Source organism: Lissotriton helveticus, chromosome 4_2 (assembly GCF_964261635.1).
Source record: "Lissotriton helveticus chromosome 4_2, aLisHel1.1, whole genome shotgun sequence".
Lineage (NCBI taxonomy): Eukaryota > Metazoa > Chordata > Amphibia > Caudata > Salamandridae > Lissotriton > Lissotriton helveticus.
In genome coordinates this window covers 63,975,796-63,993,424 of record NC_136064.1, presented here as the reverse complement: position 1 = coordinate 63,993,424, position 17,629 = coordinate 63,975,796, and the positions used below count along the sequence as shown (strand labels likewise).

The window sequence follows — 17,629 nt, the reverse complement described above, 5'->3', positions numbered from 1 at the left end:
AACAGGGCAGACCAGACTACAAAAGCCAATTCTTACACTGGGAAGGAAACAAGCTTCCGGGGACCGGTTTCTGCCATTTCAGGCGTCTTCGGCCCGGCTTGCTTGAATCCTGATGGTACAATGAGCAAGGGACTCACATCTGAGTATGCCCTTCCACGCTTAGGGTGGACAAAATTATTTACAACAAGGGGTGGTGATGGACAGAGTCTCTGAATTAAGCAGAGTACTCTTACCCAGTCAAGAGATCAGGGCTAGATCCAACACCGTTTTTTAGCTCATTGCACCATCCCAGTTTCAGAACCTGGCTGTATGCAAATTAGTCTGTCCCTGGCCCAGTGCATCATGGGAACAGGGCAGACCAGACTACAAACGCCAATTCTTACACTGGGAAGGAAACAAGCTTCCGGGGACCGGTTTCTGCCATTTCAGGCGTCTTCGGCCCGGCTTGCTTGAATCCTGATGGTGCAATGAGCAAGGGACTCACATCTGAGTATACCCTTCCACGCTTAGGGTGGGCAGTTCTACTTAAAGTGTGCAAAAACCTTTTGGCAATTGGGTCCCCGGGCCCGATATCCCCATCACTGCCAGTTCTCTTCCCCGTGTGATCTTCACACCTGTGGAGGGTGGCGAGCCATTGCCATGTCTGGCTTGAGGAGACACAGCCTGGATTCATTCAAGCATAGCCAGTGTGAGTGACAGCTTTCGCTGCCAGGACTCTTACCACAGTATGTAGAACCTGGATCGAAACTGTGCTATCCAGGAAGAGACATCATTATGTTAACACCGCAGCAAGGAGACTGGTGTTTCAGCATGGTGGCTTTCTACTATTGTTTCCTGTCCTGTGCCTGTACTAAAACAACTCCTTCTCGAGAAACGCTCCCAGAACCTGGACACTGCGCCTCAGGATCCACGTGCCCTCACTTCAAGAAGAAACTTAAACTTCTTCGTCTCAATAAATACCTAAACCCTCCTCCCTAAACAATCTGACTGACCTGATTTACCTACTCCACACCCTTCAAATGAATATGAGAATCTCCACCATGAGGAAAAATTGGGCCTCTGTTCTCCCCACCCTCGCAACACCCTACCATAACCACCTCAGATCTGTATCATTAACATTTCCTACTGTCTATTGTATACTTGTTTGATATACTGTTACTATGTATTTTTATTCACTCTCTACTATGTACTTTTTACTATGCATTTTTGTGCTGTGTATTTTTCTATTCTCTCCATATGAAACTGGTGTAATTGCTGCTGTGCTAACTCTATAAAGTGCTCTGATACCTGGGGGTCAAGTTCGCCCTTTACAAAACTTGATAAATAAATACATTCTACATAACAATGTGTTGAATTGTATGGTACGCACAAAAGTGAAGAGAATCACAGAATGGTCACATACATATCTTTAGTCTTGAGGATGCAATGTATATATATTATGACCTATTAGAGTTCTAATTTACTTTTGTATTTACTCTAATGTACAGTTGCAAGTCTGTGACTTTGCTGCTTGGTGTTAGGTTTCTACTTCATCATGGCACTAACGTGGATTGTCTTCTTTCCAGGGTACTCTAATGCGGTGCAGAAGTTTTCACAGACCCTGCAGAGCTTCCAGTTTGACTTCATTGGGGACACACTCACCGATGACGAGCTCAACATCGGTAAGTTATTCAAATGGAGCCTTCTTGGGCAGGGTGGGTGTCAGTTTGTGGTTAGTTACGTGGGAATACGTATTATGTTTCTGGTTATCAAATGTAGGTGGCATTCTGAACGTCTCACAGCACCCCATTATCGAAGTGCAGGGATTAGTTTAGTTGAAAAAGGTAAGTCCACTACCAAGTGGCCCACATCAGCCGAGCTCCACATGGATGTTGTTATATATTACAGTGGATACAGCCCTGCGTGTACAGTTGACCCATCCATTGAAAGTATGAACTCCAGAACTCTTTTTGACTTCATACCCATGACCAAGCTCTGCAGAGGTAAACAACCTTTACATCGCGGTCATTACACCCCAATGCCATTACAACGCAGTTGTTACAGCGACCGCTTTGTTAGCACTCAATGCCATTACTACGCAAGTCAGTACATCAACTTGCAGTAGTTGGCGTGCTAACATAAGGAATAGTATAGTTTACTATTCCAACACCTTCCCTACTGTTGCATAGGCTGGAGTTGGAATAGTAAAGTATACATTTTGAATATTAGCGCACCATCTACTGCAAGTCGATGCTATTACTTGAGTAGTAATGGCATTGCGTGATAATAACGCAGTCGTTGTAAGGACCAAGTTGTGAAGGCACGCAATGTAATGACTCGTGTAGTAATGAGTCATATTCTCTGCAGAGCATGTTCTTCGGCAACTACATATTTTTTTGGGGGGGATAATGGGACACACTGCCATGGTGTGTTTGCACAGGCACAGTAAATGTATATGGCTGCATACATTGGGCAGTGCATTCCTTTAGCACAAATGGGCTCATGTTTTTCCAGCCTTTGCAGTTCATCGGTATGCCTGATCTACCAGCTTTGCCATTATTTTGTGTGCTTTTACGAAGCTATTTAAAAAAAATTGTTTGTTGATCGCCAGTTGAGGTATATAATCAATGTCTGGATGAAGTTGCTGTGTTTGGCTTGGGATCATCCAGACAGTCTGATCCCAAGCCTTTTCCATCACAGCAGGTGCACTCCTTGGAAGACACAAGCAAGGCCTGAAGGCTTCATGGCAGTGAACCTGGACAGTACAGACAATGGGACTCAACAGCACAACTGGGACTTTATGGTGCTTTGAAAAGAATGATAGGATTTAATAAGCAGATGAAGAGGTGGAGAATTCCAGAGGGAGAGTGCCACAACAAAGTAACCTCCCTGTCGAGAAGTTTTGAAACGCTGTCAAAAGGAAGTGGCTGACTGTCAGAGAATCTGGGTAGAAGTTCTTGTGGGACCTTGGGCCCAATTCCATGGAAGGATTATTCGTCATGGTCTTTGAATTGGATCTGGGTTGTGACCAGAAACCATTGCAGACTAAGACGGCCTGTTGGACCCTGTTGAATTCTGTGAAGCCAGAAGTCAGCCTCCTCATCATTTTCTGCACTCGATGCAGCCTGTTCAGTGCAGACGCTGGGAGGCTCAAATAGCAGAGATGGCTGAAGCATTCACCTCGGGGTATCTGAGCTGGGTTGGAATGAAGGGGCGGATTGTTCTTGAGATTATCATTTGGTGATACCATGTCGAAATGGCATGTGAGCATTGAAAGTGAGATCCTTATCATAAAACCCCAAGCTTTTAGCTTTTCCTGCTGCCAGTTCAAGGAGCCACAGGGGGCACTGGACTTTGCCTCTGGGCATCAAAAGTTACACGTTTGCCAGGCGAGTATGGTGACAGAATATAGCATGGCGTAGCACAGTATAATACATGGAGCAGCCATTGCCTCACGTAAGCTGCATTGCGGCACTTGAGATGGGATCCTGCAAGCAAGGAATGACAGGCCTTGTGCAAAGTCCGTGATCTGGCAATCCTTAGGCTATGGTGTATTCTTCTGACTTCCTTATTTAATGCAGAATGAACAAGAGTTTTCTTTAGTAAATCACTTCTATGTTTCTGACCTCTTTCGGTGATTCAGGTACTGGGCCAAGCAAGAGTAGCCGTCCCAAATCAGGGTCCTTGGCTTGTGTTTTCCCAAAGTAACATTTGCTGCCCTTTATCCATCGAGACAAGGCCAACTTGTAGCCATCTCTGGGCAAGGGGCAGCAGGCTAAAGGTGCACAAACAGCACCGCATCATATCAATGGAACGGGAGTCTGGACCGGTTGGAACACAAGAGGTTCAAACGTAACTCAGGGCTTCATGCGATGAATGAACGGTGCACAAGCGCCTCGTCAGGAATGAGTTGAAAGAGAGAGAGGCTGCAAGCAAGCACTGGAGCAATGCCAAGCTTCAGACGAGGCCAAAACAAGCTCGGATGCATGGGCACTTCCTGGGCCGAGACACATCCACATGCTGGTTAGGTCCAAGAGCCCAATCACAGCATGGATGGAGAGAGGCGCCGGTAGGAGAGATCTGCCACCATTGGATGATCATGCTGCTCTTAACTTTATCCGCCCAGCGCTTAGAAGCTAAAGTGCCATTCAGTGTAGTTGGTGGACACCTGCTCCTCCAGTGGAACTGCAGGCCCTGTATTCTATGGTTGGACACAAAGCTAGAAGATTCAGAGTGAAGGCCTCCGGCTCGTGCAGACTGTTAGGATCCGAACCTGACACACAATGCGATGGTTTTGTGGTGGCTCCTTCCATCTCCTACAGTGAGATGTTGGATCTGCCACTCTGAAGGCGTCTATGAACATTGTATGACAACTTAGAGCCGCTTGGCAAGACAGCAACTTTGTTGGCAGCTTGAACACTGGCCACACCCAAGTATATACCCAGACTTCGACAAGATTCATAGATCAGTTTATATATTGACTTCTACAAACATAGTAAGCTGGCGTTCCTGAGGGCTCTCTTGTTGCCCTTTGTCTAACGCACATTTTCTCACATTTACCCATAAAGTACCTGTGTGCTGCAACGGGGCATGCTGTAAATTGGGTCCCTGGTGGTTCCATAAGGCAGGAACTGGTGAACAGAGAAGTGAGACCGGCTTAATCCTGATCTTCGTTTGAAAGCTAAGTGTATCCTGTTCATTGTAGTCTTGATTTGCTTGATAGCAATGGCTGGTAAAAGAAAGCCACTGCTGCACACATGGTACCTTGGCAACGTGGAGAAGCTTGACAGCCCTGAAGTCCCTGTGCCTGGCTGCACAGCCTCAAGCGTGTTCCTTGCTCCCGGCCTGCACGGGTGTAGCTTGTGGGTGGGTATTCCAGGGTAGATCCCTGGACTCTGGCACATGCTCTTGCTGCATTGCTGAGAGCTACCAGGCAATCACCATGTAGTATTGTTTACCGTGATGAGTGCAGCTACATTACATGGGTGTAAACAGGTGAGCATTCTGAGACCTTTAGACCCATAGATTTAACATGAAAAAATAAATTAGTCCCATGATGTTTTGTGCTATATGTCACAAACCCAAGCGCTGGCGGAAAGGTCACAGCAGCTGATTATGCAGCATGGTGTATTGGAAGACCCTAATCACATGATGTGGTGGAAGCAAACCATGTTTGAGCCATCATCTTATGGGACCAGTGAGGGCTAGAAGGAGTTTGAGTGCCTTCTTTTGACTAGTGAAATATTGTGACCTGTATTATAACCACCTTAATGTATCACACTGCTGATATATAGTTGGCTACCTATTCTGTCCAGATTCTAGCTCTGCAAGGCCAGGGAAAACAAATATTTATAAGGTGGCGTTATAAAAATATACTGTATCTGAAAAAATCACAGCTTGTCCAACCCACGAGCAGTTTGAGTGTGTGTGACTCCCACAGTATTGGTTTTACTATACTTCATACGCATTTATAGAGGTAATGGCGACCCGTAGGCATCCCAGCGCTAGTTGTGCTACAAGACTATGTCCGTCTTATTCCGTAGGAAGAGGAAGAAAAGATGCTACTCTGCAGATCCTGAATCTGGTCAGTGTATTTTCATATCCTGTTATCTACAGAAGCAAATTATGGGTCATATCTTCTCAATGGGTAGCAGCAAGCAGGAAGGGACGTAGCGCCCCAGAAGACTAGCCGGAGACATTGCGACTAGATGGAAGTGATTATTGTACATCTTCTAATGCTGACAAAGACAGATTTTACTCGTATTTTTGCAGTGTGGGGCCGGAGGGTAGTGGAAGGGGACTAGGCAGGGCAGAAGAGGAGATTGGAAGAAGCATTAACTTTTGGAGGTAAATGTACAAAGTGTTTTAGCAAGGTTCACTGATTACAGAAGAGCTGATGTAAGTTTGTACAAAGTAAGAACTACCAAATCTGTACCATGCCACTGCCCTAGCCGAAACACTGGAAGCAGAGTAAGTCTCCTTTCACCGCATTGTCTCCTTTTTACCATGAAATATCATTCACTACTAATAATGAAATTGCTAGTTGTCTCGAGTAAATTCTAGAAAGTCAGGAGCTTGTTTCCTAATGTAAACTAAAAAGAGCATGGGTCTTTGGGACATACGAAAAGTATTGGGGTCATTTGGGGGAGAGGTCAGAAGGGTGACACGAAGAAGGCTGAATTGCTGTTGTACTAACAGGTAAGTAACCTGCCAGAGGCCGTATTACACATAGGGGGCACTTTCCCTGTTGGTGCCACGGCGCAGCACCAGGTGCGAAGACGGGCAGTGTGCCCTTTTACAATGAATGTGCTGCCCCAGGGGTAGCGCTTTCATTGAAATGAGGAGTGGCTGCTTCAAAGCTGCTTGGTGTTTCTCGGTGGAGGCGGCAACCCGCCTGCAATTTACAGAGGGCTTCGAGAGCTCCCCTGCAGGTGGGTACAGTTAGTGGCTGCCCCCGCCTGCAGAGGAATCCATGGGACCCCCTTTCACCCATTGAGAGGGCTTCCTTCAGGAAGCTCAGTGACAGTGCTCCACCTTTTTGTGGACCTGTTTGTGTCTGCGCCCACGTCTATAATATGGTGCTGGCACAGAGACAAAGAGATTCCTTCATTTGCATGGGGGCCACGCCCCCATTTCAGATAAGGAAACAACCACCCATGATAGCACTGGTGATATATGTGCGTCAGCCCTATCAGAAATACAGAAGGAGCCGTACAAGCTGCTGGTGCCCTGGAGATGCGCACAGCAGGTGCATACACCCGTTGCACCTTGGACACAATGCATGATACGGCCCCAGGTGTTTTGTCCCCCACTCTTGCACGTGCAGGGTGCCAGTCTGGCTGGGGTCTGACCCACGACCTGACTGGGAGCCTTTGAGTGCCAGAGAGGGTCGTGCTGTCTCAACCCTGTGCTGAAAATATTGGCTTCCTTCAGCCCTGAAGGTGAGGTGGAAGCTGCGCCTTTTAAAGGCCGTGTAGTTTCAGCTCAGGTTGCCAGCATCGATTGCTCGTCCACTCCCTTCCTTGCTCATGGGGTGTATTTGTTCAGCAGCAGGCAGCGTCTTTGCCTTAAAAGAGCGCATGGCTATTGCTCAATGAATCAATTCCCATTTTTGCTCTTTGGTCATTGATTTACTCCTCCCGCACCATCTCTGCCTCGTGCACGGTGCCACATGGATTACTGGGCTGTCCTTGCTTAAAACACCCTGCTGTACATACACACCTCACCCCGCTGCCCTTATGGCTAGGCAGATGCTGTGTAGGTGCCCGTATCTTTTACTCATTATTACAATTGTAAATTGTGTCTCTATCTCCCACATACCCTCGCCAATAACACCGCCAGGAGCGGTGTCCCAAAACAAGATAACCACATGGCGATGGTCCTTCTGCACAACATGAAAACAGTACTTCCCACATAAGCTCAAAAGCAACACCCTTCCAACCACAGACCTTACATGGTGCAGCTTTCTATCCACTTGGGCGAGTGCTCAGTGCTCCACCTACAGATAGCAAGCTCTATACAATAGCTGCAATGCAGTGCATTTACTAATTACCCATCTACATAGTATATCCACGGCCAAAGTACTCTATCATCCCAATGAGGTGTTTTAAGTCCGTATTGAAAAGGCAGAGATTGCAATCCTATGGGAAGCAAAATGCGAAGTGAGCCTTGGACACAGTGTCCAAACTGGATCATTCTTGCTGTGGGAAAGAAAGGAGAGTGGCTATGTCAGAACCCCTTCAGACCTTTCCGTCAACTGGGCGCTCTAATGAACGGCACTGGTGGTCTCGGGCGCTCTGGCAGGTCAGGTAGGACCAGGTCTACACGAGGTGCCGCCTGATGTAGAGCTCTGGAAATTCTGTACCCGGCCAAGCTGAAGCTACTGAAGCTACCTTTAGTCATCGTGTATTGGAGCGAGAACCTCAAAGTCTTCGTGCAGCTGCTTTAGAGGGACTTGTTCCTTTACCTTTGCTCAGGCGGGGATTTGAGAACGAGATCTGTAGCTCCCAAAGTCTAATTCATCACCAGGATCACTGCGATTCAGCGGCATATTCTGGGACATTTTCCGTACGATTATGGATCAACCACTCTTGCCAGATAATTCACCACCTGCTGCATAATTTGCATGTTTCAACAACACTGTTTCTTATACAGGTCAAAGTTACCTGGAAAAAGTGGCACACATGGCGGCAAGCAGTGGCCGAGCCTGTGCAAATGTTAACTAGAAACCAGGAACCTCTTTGCTCCGTTCTGCTAGTAATCTGGTACTAATGACAGTATACATGTTTGCTAAAAAGGCAAGATAGAGTAATAATACTTTAGTAGCATTTGCCACATTATGCTGCATCACTGTCTCATTCAAATCCCATGATTCAGTCATCCCTGCTACAGTTTGGTCCTCCATTTCATATCAATTCCAGGAGCCATGTTCATTGTTTTCTTTAATTAGCAGGGAGACCAATCCTAGCTTTAAATGAATTTTCTCTCACATTTCAATGACAGACCCACATTTGTGATCTAGGAGTTGTCTTTGGCCTGTGAGATGGCCTTGTTGATAGCAAGCAGTAGTGGCTGCTACCTGGGAGTAGTGGTGGATGGGGAAGTGGGTATAGGAGGTGTTGAATAAAATAAATAAACAAAAAGGGGAAACATAAAGAAAGAAAAATGCACTTACCTTCCTGGTGTCCGGCTCTCCTCCATTCTCTCCATCTACAACGCAGGAATAGGAAACACCCAGGCTTCCTTAGCCAATCACAACACTGATTGGTCAGAGCGCTGCGGTTCGGCCCTCAGACGGAGACTTGGAGCCTGGGCATGTTTCTCACCAGACTGTGTATTGCAGCCTGGCGGGGAACATTCAAAGTGCGCATGACTGTTGGGCCAGTCCAACGCAGCCGGCCAAACCGTCAAGCAGACTTTACATAGCGCCACCACTCCTCCCCTTGCTCTGTGGCCAGCACAGCCCACACCGCCCACACCTTTACAGCACCAGCCACTAGTGAAAAATAAAATGATAACATTGTCATCATTTTTTGATTTTTCCTGTGGGGTGACAGTCCTCCGCCTTGGCGGAGCAGCCGTCACTGTTAACATAGTGTGCTATGTCTTCTACTGCCTTGGCGCTGATGCACGAATGGTTGTTGTAGTTGAAGGGGTCCTCGAGCGGCACCTCTCGTCTCTAGTGATATTGAGTGGTCTGTCATAAATAGGTTTAGTATTCTCTTCCTTGATTGGCAGGCAGGTCAGTTTCTTCTCATTTATTTCGCTCATTTACTTCTTCCCAGCAGTGTTTTAGATGTTGATGTATGTCTAGCGTCTGAAAGAGGGATGAATTTGTCCCTTAGGAGACAAGAACTCGAAGAAATGGTATGTTCTTGACAGCAAGGCAGAGAGGCATGTAAGGTGTATTACATTAAAGATCAGTATACTACACACCTTCCTCCTTTAATGAACAGCAAAAAGGATAAACAAAAGTAAGACTAGTAATAGCAAAAATTTAAATAGGCAATCAATCCAAAAATGAATGAATTGAATTAATTACCGACACACCACACCACACCACACCTCTTCCCCTTTACAAGCAAAAGAAGATTGGGCGTAATGCCCATTGCGCATTACAAACCAAAATATAGGTACACTGCCCATTGCGCATTACAAACCAAAATATGGGTACACTGCCCATTGCGCATTACAAACCAAAATATGGGTACACAGCCCATTGTGCATTACAAAACAAAATATGAGTACACTGCCCATTGCGCATTACAAACATAAATATAGGTTCACTGCCCATTGCACATTACAACAAAAGAGTGGTACACTGCCCATTGTACATAACAAACCAAAATATGGATACACTGCCCATTGTACATAACAAACCATGAATGAATGAATGAATGAATAAAGTATTTAATAAAGCGCACGGTGGCCGAACGGCTTCCTGGCGCTAGCGACCTAATCAGAGCTCAGCAGAGGGAACCCGGGGAAATTAGGAAGGGAATGCCTGAGAGAAAAGAAAAGTTTTAAGGGCTTTGCGGAAGTGAGTGTAGATGGGAATGGAACGGATGGAAAGAGGAAGACTGTTCCAGAACTGGGGAGCCAGGACTGAGAACCGAGTGCCCCCTGTTCTGGATTTACGGAAGCGAGGGATGTGAAGAAGAGAGAGAGAAGATGAGCGAAGAGTGCGGACCGGGGCATAAGAAGAGACAAGAGAAATGATGAACAGGGGCGCAGAACGGAAATGAGCCCGAAAAGCTAAGCAGGCCAATTTGAAAAAGGATCTAAAGTGGACAGGAAGCCAGTGAAGTGATTTGAGAACCGGGGTGATACGAGAAGATTTGGGGAGGGAAAGGATGAGGCGAGCAGCTTGATTTTGAATGGCCTGTAGGCGACGGGATTCGTAAGCAGGTATGCCCACGTACAGACCATTACCATAGTCAAGGCGGGAAATGACAAGGGCCATGCCTATGGATTTAAGTGCATCGGTAGAAAAAAAACGTGAGATTTTCCGGATTAGGCGAAGAGAGCACGACGGAGCTGATCTGACTGTGCATGGATAAGTCATGGCTGACTTTAATACCAAGAGTGCGAGCAGAGGAGGCGGGCACCGGGGGGGGACCAAAAGAAAGGGGCCGAAGTGCAGGGGACCAAGGATTGGAGGGGCCACCAGTGAGAACAAGTTCCGTCTTGTCTGGATTGAGCTTCAGATGGTTAGCGCTCATCCAGTCAGAGATAAAAACTAAAGTGGAACAGAACTTGGGAAGAGAATCAGGGGTAGAGGAAAGATCAAAGACGAGCTGGAGGTCATCTGCGTAGTTGTACACAGAAACCCCCAGCTCAAGGAGAGAGGTGATGAGGGGGTGAATATAAAGATTGAAAAGAAGGGGGGAGAGAGAGGAACCTTGGGGGACGCCGCAAGTGACTGTGCGGGGAGGAGCAGAGAAACCGGAGAGATGGACTGCCTGGGGCCTATCCCGCAGGAAGGACGCCAGCCAGGAAAAGGCCGTGCCCCGAATGCCCGCTGCGCTGACACGGTCGAGAAGGATGGAATGGTCAACCGTGTCAAACGCAGCGGACAAATCGAGAAGGACCAGGGCTTGGGGAGGTTGGAGTCGGCCTTCCCCTTGAGCTCATCCAAGACTGCCAGGATCACCATCTCCGTGGAATGGCCCGGGCGGAATCCCGCCTGATGGGATGCAAGGAGGCCGTTCTCCTCTATATAAGAGGAGAGGCAGGAAGTAACGTGAGCTTCAAGGATCTTGCCGAGGTAGGGAAGAAGGGAGATGGGACGGAAATTGGAGGGAAGAGAGGGATCTAAACCGTTTTTTTTTAAAATAGGGAGAACTATAGCGGATTTGAAGGAAGAGGGAACAGATCCTAAAGCCAAAGACGAATTAAGAAGAGCAAGAGGGGGAACAGGACAGTTGGTGAAGAGAGTTTTGAGGATGCGTGCAGGCGCGCAATCCGCAGGAGAGCCGGACTTGATTTTAACCAAAAGTTTTAAAAATAAATCGGTGGAGATGGGAGGGAAAAGGGCGAAGGAGGAAGAGGGGCAGATAGAGGAGCAAGTGGGACGGGGTTGAGGCACTGTGGGAATGTTGGCTTTAATCTTCACGATCTTGTCGATAAAAAAGTCGTTAAGTGAGGAACAGAGGGACTGTGAGGGAACTAAACTAGGAGTGGAGCGATCAGAGGTGGCAAGATTGTGGACCAGAGAGAAAATTTCACGGGGTTTGTTGGCCACGAGAGCTACTCTCTCAGTGAAGTATGCGGTTTTAACCGCTAGGATCGCTTTTTTATATTCAGTGAGGAGTGATTTGTATTTGACGCGCAGAGAAGGGCAATAGGTCCGTCTCCAGTGGCGTTCCGACCGCCTAAGGTTGAGTTTAAGTGTTTTAAGTTCTGGGGAGAACCATTTGTGCGCGTCATATGGACGGACTGCCTTGATCTTTCTGAGCGGGGCGACTAGATCGCATGACGAGGAAAGCCAAGTGCCGATAGCGTTAACCTGGGATTCAAGATGAAGATTAGTGAGATTGGGGGCAGAGGAGGCCAAAGTGAGCGAGAGGGAGTCAAGGTCGGTCCGATTCCAATTGCGAGCTAAGATGTTTTTCGGATGTGGGGACTTATCGACCGCTCCCAGATGGATAGAGAAGGAGATGATAAAATGATCCGACCAAACGCATGGGGATATGAGAGGAGGTGAGACAAAGGGACGTGAGGACCAAATTTGGTCCAAGATGTGACCCTGGGCGTGAGTAGGGACTGAAACATGGGATGTGAGGTTTAGGCATTGAAGAGTGCCCGAGAAATCTTTAGAGGGGAGATCTTCCCTAGGGTCGCCCGGCCAATAATTAAAGTCGCCGAGCAAAAGGACGGAGGAATTGTTGACCACAAGAGTGGCCATAAGGTCCTGAAGGGAGGCTACAAAGGAAGGCATAGATTGGGGGGGGCGGTACACAAGGACAACAGTGAGGGGGGCAGAAAGATTAAGAGAGCGAGCCACAAGGTAGTCCACATTGGGTATGGGGGGATAGTTGAGAAGTTGGAATTTGAAGGACGACCGAATGATCATCGCCACCCCTCCCCCCACCTTGCCATCCGGGCGATCAGCCCGGAGGGCATAATGGGTGTCAGGGAGAATGGCTAGAAGGTCGGGGAGGGAATCGGCAGTGAACCAAGTTTCGGTCAGAAAAAGGAAATCCGGGGAGTCGGTGGTTAGGAGGTTGAAGAGAGCTGTCTGATGTTTGACAGCAGAGCGGGTGTTGAGCAATAAGGCAGAGGCTACAGTGGGGACAGGGACGAAGGGGAAACAGGGGACAGGAGGAGGGTCAGCAGCAGGTGGAGAGGGACTAGTATAAACTGGAGTCGGGTGAAGAGGAGAAAAGACAAGAATGCCAAGTGTGTGAAGGTGTTGCAAGAGTGATGGTGAGGGAGGGAAGACAGCAGTGAGAGCGATAAGTTGGGCTGGGGTGTATACCAGAGAAGGGGCAGGGTGCGTTGCCCCTGGTCCCGGCCCGTCGCAGACGTGCGCAGACGGGCTTGCCTTAGGCGCGCCTTTAGCGCGCAAACGGCGCGCCCGCTGCGCCCGTCCGCTACGCGTATGGGGGAGACACATGATTTGTAGTGGCGTTCGGGCGTGGCCTGGCGGAGGTGGGCGTGGCTAAGGGGCGGCTCGCTGGTGGCGGCGAGCGAAGGAAGCCTGACCCGCTGCAGCGTCAACCTCGGCTGCGCGGGGGGCCACGAAGCAGGAGACAGGTCCCTGAAGGGGACAGAAGTAAGTTTTAAAAAATGAAGCAAAATGAGAGTGAAAAGGTTAAAAATGCAGGGCTTCGCTGGTCTGAGCTCCCGCGGAAGGCAGGGGAGGATCAGGTGAGTTGAGCTAGTAATCAGCTCCTCCCTATAAGGACAAAGTGGGCGTGGCCTGGCGGAGGTGGGCGTGGCTAAGGGGCGGCTCGCTGGTGGCGGCGAGCGAAGGAAGCCTGACCCGCTGCAGCGTCAACCTCGGCTGCGCGGGGGGCCACGAAGCAGGAGACAGGTCCCTGAAGGGGACAGAAGTAAGTTTTAAAAAATGAAGCAAAATGAGAGTGAAAAGGTTAAAAATGCAGGGCTTCGCTGGTTTGAGCTCCCGCGGAAGGCAGGGGAGGATCAGGTGAGTTGAGCTAGTAATCAGCTCCTCCCTATAAGGACAAAGTGGGCGTGGCCTGGCGGAGGTGGGCGTGGCTAAGGGGCGGCTCGCTGGTGGCGGCGTGCGAAGGAAGCCTGACCCGCTGCAGCGTCAACCTCGGCTGCGCGGGGGGCCACGAAGCAGGAGACAGGTCCCTGAAGGGGACAGAAGTAAGTTTTAAAAAATGAAGCAAAATGAGAGTGAAAAGGTTAAAAATGCAGGGCTTCGCTGGTCTGAGCTCCCGCGGAAGGCAGGGGAGGATCAGGTGAGTTGAGCTAGTAATCAGCTCCTCCCTATAAGGACAAAGTGGGCGTGGCCTGGCGGAGGTGGCCGTGGCTAAGGGGCGGCTCGCTGGTGGCGGCGAGCGAAGGAAGCCTGACCCGCTGCAACGTCAACCTCGGCTGGGCGGGTGGCCACGAAGCAGGAGACAGGTCCCTGAAGGGGACAGAAGTAAGTTTTTAAAAAAATGAAGCAAAATGAGAGTGAAAAGGTTAAAAATGCAGGGCTTCGCTGGTCTGAGCTCCCGCGGAAGGCAGGGGAGGATCAGGTGAATTGAGCTAGTAATCAGCTCCTCCCTATAAGGACAAAGTGGGCGTGGCCTGCGGAGGTGGGCGTGGCTAAGGGGCGGCTTGCTGGTGGCGGCGAGCGAAGGAAGCCTGACCCGCTGCAGCGTCAACCTCGGCTGCGCGGGGGGCCACAAAGTAGGAGACAGGTCCCTGAAGGGGACAGAAGTAAGTTTTAAAAAATGAAGCAAAATGAGAGTGAAAAGATTAAAAATGCAGGGCTTCGCTGGTCTGAGCTCCCGCGGAAGGCAGGGGAGGATCAGGTGCCCATTGCGCATAACAAACCAAAATATGGGTACACTGCCCATTGCGTATTACAAACCTAAAAATGGGTACACTGCCCATTGCGCATTACAACTAAAGAGTGGGTATACTGCCCATTTCGCATAACAAACCAAAATATGGATTCATTGTCCATTGCGCATAATAAACCAAAATATGGGTACACTGTCCATTGAGCATTACAAACTAAATGTGAAAAGGGTGTGATGCCTAAGCTACTAGACACACAAATCTATGGGTTAAAACCAATGTAAAGGGCTTGCACAACCTACACTGAAAGATAAGCATGATTGTATGGAGACCAGCTCCTATACAACAAATTCCCTAAAGAGAACCAATAGAAGTTTAGTGCCCTGTAAATATCTAGATCGGGAAAATCAATAAAATATAAAGATTTCGCTTAGTGAATGCAACATGAGCAAATACACCACTAAAGTATGAATAGATAGCAGAATAGATAGCATACTGACACAGTGTGCATAACACATGATAAAAGTCACTCCGGTTTTTACATTAAGGTGGCAAAAAGATACTGCGTAGGAGATATACATTTTGAATTAGCAAGTCATACATGGCAGCGCGATAAGTACAAACAATACAGCATGGTCAACAAGTAAGAAAAACATGTCAACTCATATCAAATACATTTCAAGCTTAAGGAAACATGTTCTGAATAAAAACAAACAACATTATATGTGGCAAGTACTGAGCAAGGATACGTATTGGACACCGGTGAGCAGCTTCTGGCACAAATACTGTGCAGTAATAACCGTAGCCGGTAAGAAACATAGCATAACAATACTGCAGGCAAGGAGAGCTGATGACAAAAATAATGCAGCATCATCAAAGCAGTACTTGAAGCGAAATAGAAGAACGGATGCAGTTCGATGTGTTTGGTACAGTCTCCCTCGAAGAAGCATTGAATCAAGTTAAGCAGTAGGTTCCATCCAACGGAAAAGTTGTCAATAGTATTCGGGGATCATCAGCTTTCAGTCGTCGAGGTGATGTTGTAATGGACGTGGTTGGCAAATTGACACTTAAAGCCGAGCAAGGCATGGTGCATAGATGGTGCCAGCCGCAAGATGGTGACACTTTCAGCACGGCATGCAGTATTGCTCACGGCACGTCCGTGTACCAAGTGTCTCACAGGAGCCCTCGGTGACGAAGGCACCACCACGTTGACGATTATCCAGCGAGCACAATGAAGAATCCAAGACGTCACAGGAGATTAACAGCAGCTTCGCTGGACACTGCAAGGCGGTAATGCTGCATGCGCAGTGGTAATCATGCACGCTCAAGGTGGGCACGCGGTGCGGTAAATTCAAATAGGCAGTTGAACTGCCAAATGTATAGAGGATGACTGGGGCCCATAAGTAAATCCAAGTGGACTTACCAACAAATGTCCGAGCACCACAACTTAGTGCACAGGAAAAGTCACGAGGGCCACAGAGACACTCACAGATGCGAGGGTTTCAAGGAATAACAAATATCTTGTCTGATGTCGTTTCACGGTTCCCCACAGCACCACACTAACAACCCAAAGTGTTTCCGCAAAGAATGTGACAAAACGTTTGTCCGCAGGTTTCTCCTGTAGACACAGTTTGTATATGTATACGCTGCGAGTCTCTGTGGTTGATGATTGATGAAAACATTGGAAGACTTCATGGCATGTCAATCCCAAATAAAGTTGTCTCTGAATGTCAAATATACTGCCAAACTCTGCTGATGACGGTGGTTGAAGGATTTGCCATTCTCTGTGGTCTTTGATAATGCCAAGATCTCACCATGCTAAACAGGTGTTCGAAGGTAAGCCAGTATTCAACGTACGCTGGTTAACACTGTATATTTTTTCCTTTGATGAATAGATCCATGAATACTAGGAATGTGAAGCGCCCTGGGTAGGCTGTGCAGAGGGTGGAGGACACTGGTGGGGCTATCGGGGGATTCTGTTCCTTAGTTTAAAGTTGCTTAGTTTTAGGTAGTTTCTATAAAGTTCTTTAAAGTTTCAGGTATCCTCACCTCATGTAGTCTTGTGGCCCAAAACATGCAGGGTTTTTACCAGATCGTCGCCAAATGTGATAAGGGAATAGAACGAGGCCAGTTAGTTTTCCATGTAGATTTATTGTAGATTTTTAGATCGGGAATCACAACATGGAGTAGTACAGAATTAGATGTAGAGTAGGTCTTTTCTACAGAGCCCCACCAGGAGCAGCTTCCTTGCTTCTCAACCCATCCTCTCAACTCGCACTCCACACACAGTCATACCAGCATTCCATGACCTCACCACACATACCAACATTCCAAGAACATCCACACTAACTGAGCAGCAAGGCAGAGGCCAGCAAGGCAGAGAGGCATGAAAGGTGTATTACATTAAAGATCAGTATACTACACACTTCTTCGTACAGTTCCATCCGAGGCACTTGGACACTTAAGATCTTCAGTAGTGTGCCAGTAACAGATGGGACTTTGAGGAATGCGAGCCAAGAACCGTCCTTGTCTCTCAGAATTTGTGCTTGCCAAGAAGTGGCGCCTATTAATGGCTCCTTTTGGTTGCATAAGAACATCAAAACGTGCCCGGATGAGTCACCGCAGGAAGTCAGAAGAAACATTCTGTTCATCTTTTGCTTGTCAGCTGAAACTGTCATCCCAACGGTGCTCACATGGGCGTTGCTAAGGTCGTCTCAGCAGTCTAAAAACACTTACATGGGATTTAAATCTCCTGTCTTGTCCCATTTGCTCTGATATGGAATAAGCTTACGTTGGGTGTGAGAAAAGGGGGCGCTTCTCCTGCTGTTGTCAAAGTAAAGATAGAGATGTTGCTAAAGTAGTAGCAGGGCTAGTGGGGAATGCGTTGACGAAGAGTGTGAGTAACATTTTGCTGTTTATGGAGAATGCTGAGAAGACGCTTCACCATATGGCGCGGTGATGCTGTGGGGGTATACTTAAGGATTCTGGTGTTTTTTAAATACCCATATTAACTCAGCTGTAAACTGGGTTGTTGGGTGAAGTAGTTTAGTTTTTGACCAGGGATAAAGCATATTTGATAGAGAAGGGAGCTAACCAACTGTTTCAATCAGCTTTGAGCCGTTTATTAAATCCAGACTTTGATTAACAAGGTCATCAAGTGAGTGGAAAG

General features: G+C 47.9%; 1 protein-coding gene across 3 annotated transcripts in view; it reads left to right on the top strand.

The window, feature by feature from the left end:
- Positions 1-17,629, top strand: part of OPHN1 (oligophrenin 1) — a 683,898-nt gene that overhangs the window by 265,914 nt on the left and 400,355 nt on the right. For all 3 annotated transcript variants that reach the window (XM_078640140.1, XM_078640141.1, XM_078640142.1), the window contains exon 2: positions 1,566-1,661. In XM_078640140.1, coding sequence (XP_078496266.1) covers positions 1,566-1,661 — 96 coding nt within the window. The remainder of the gene's footprint in view (positions 1-1,565; positions 1,662-17,629) is intronic.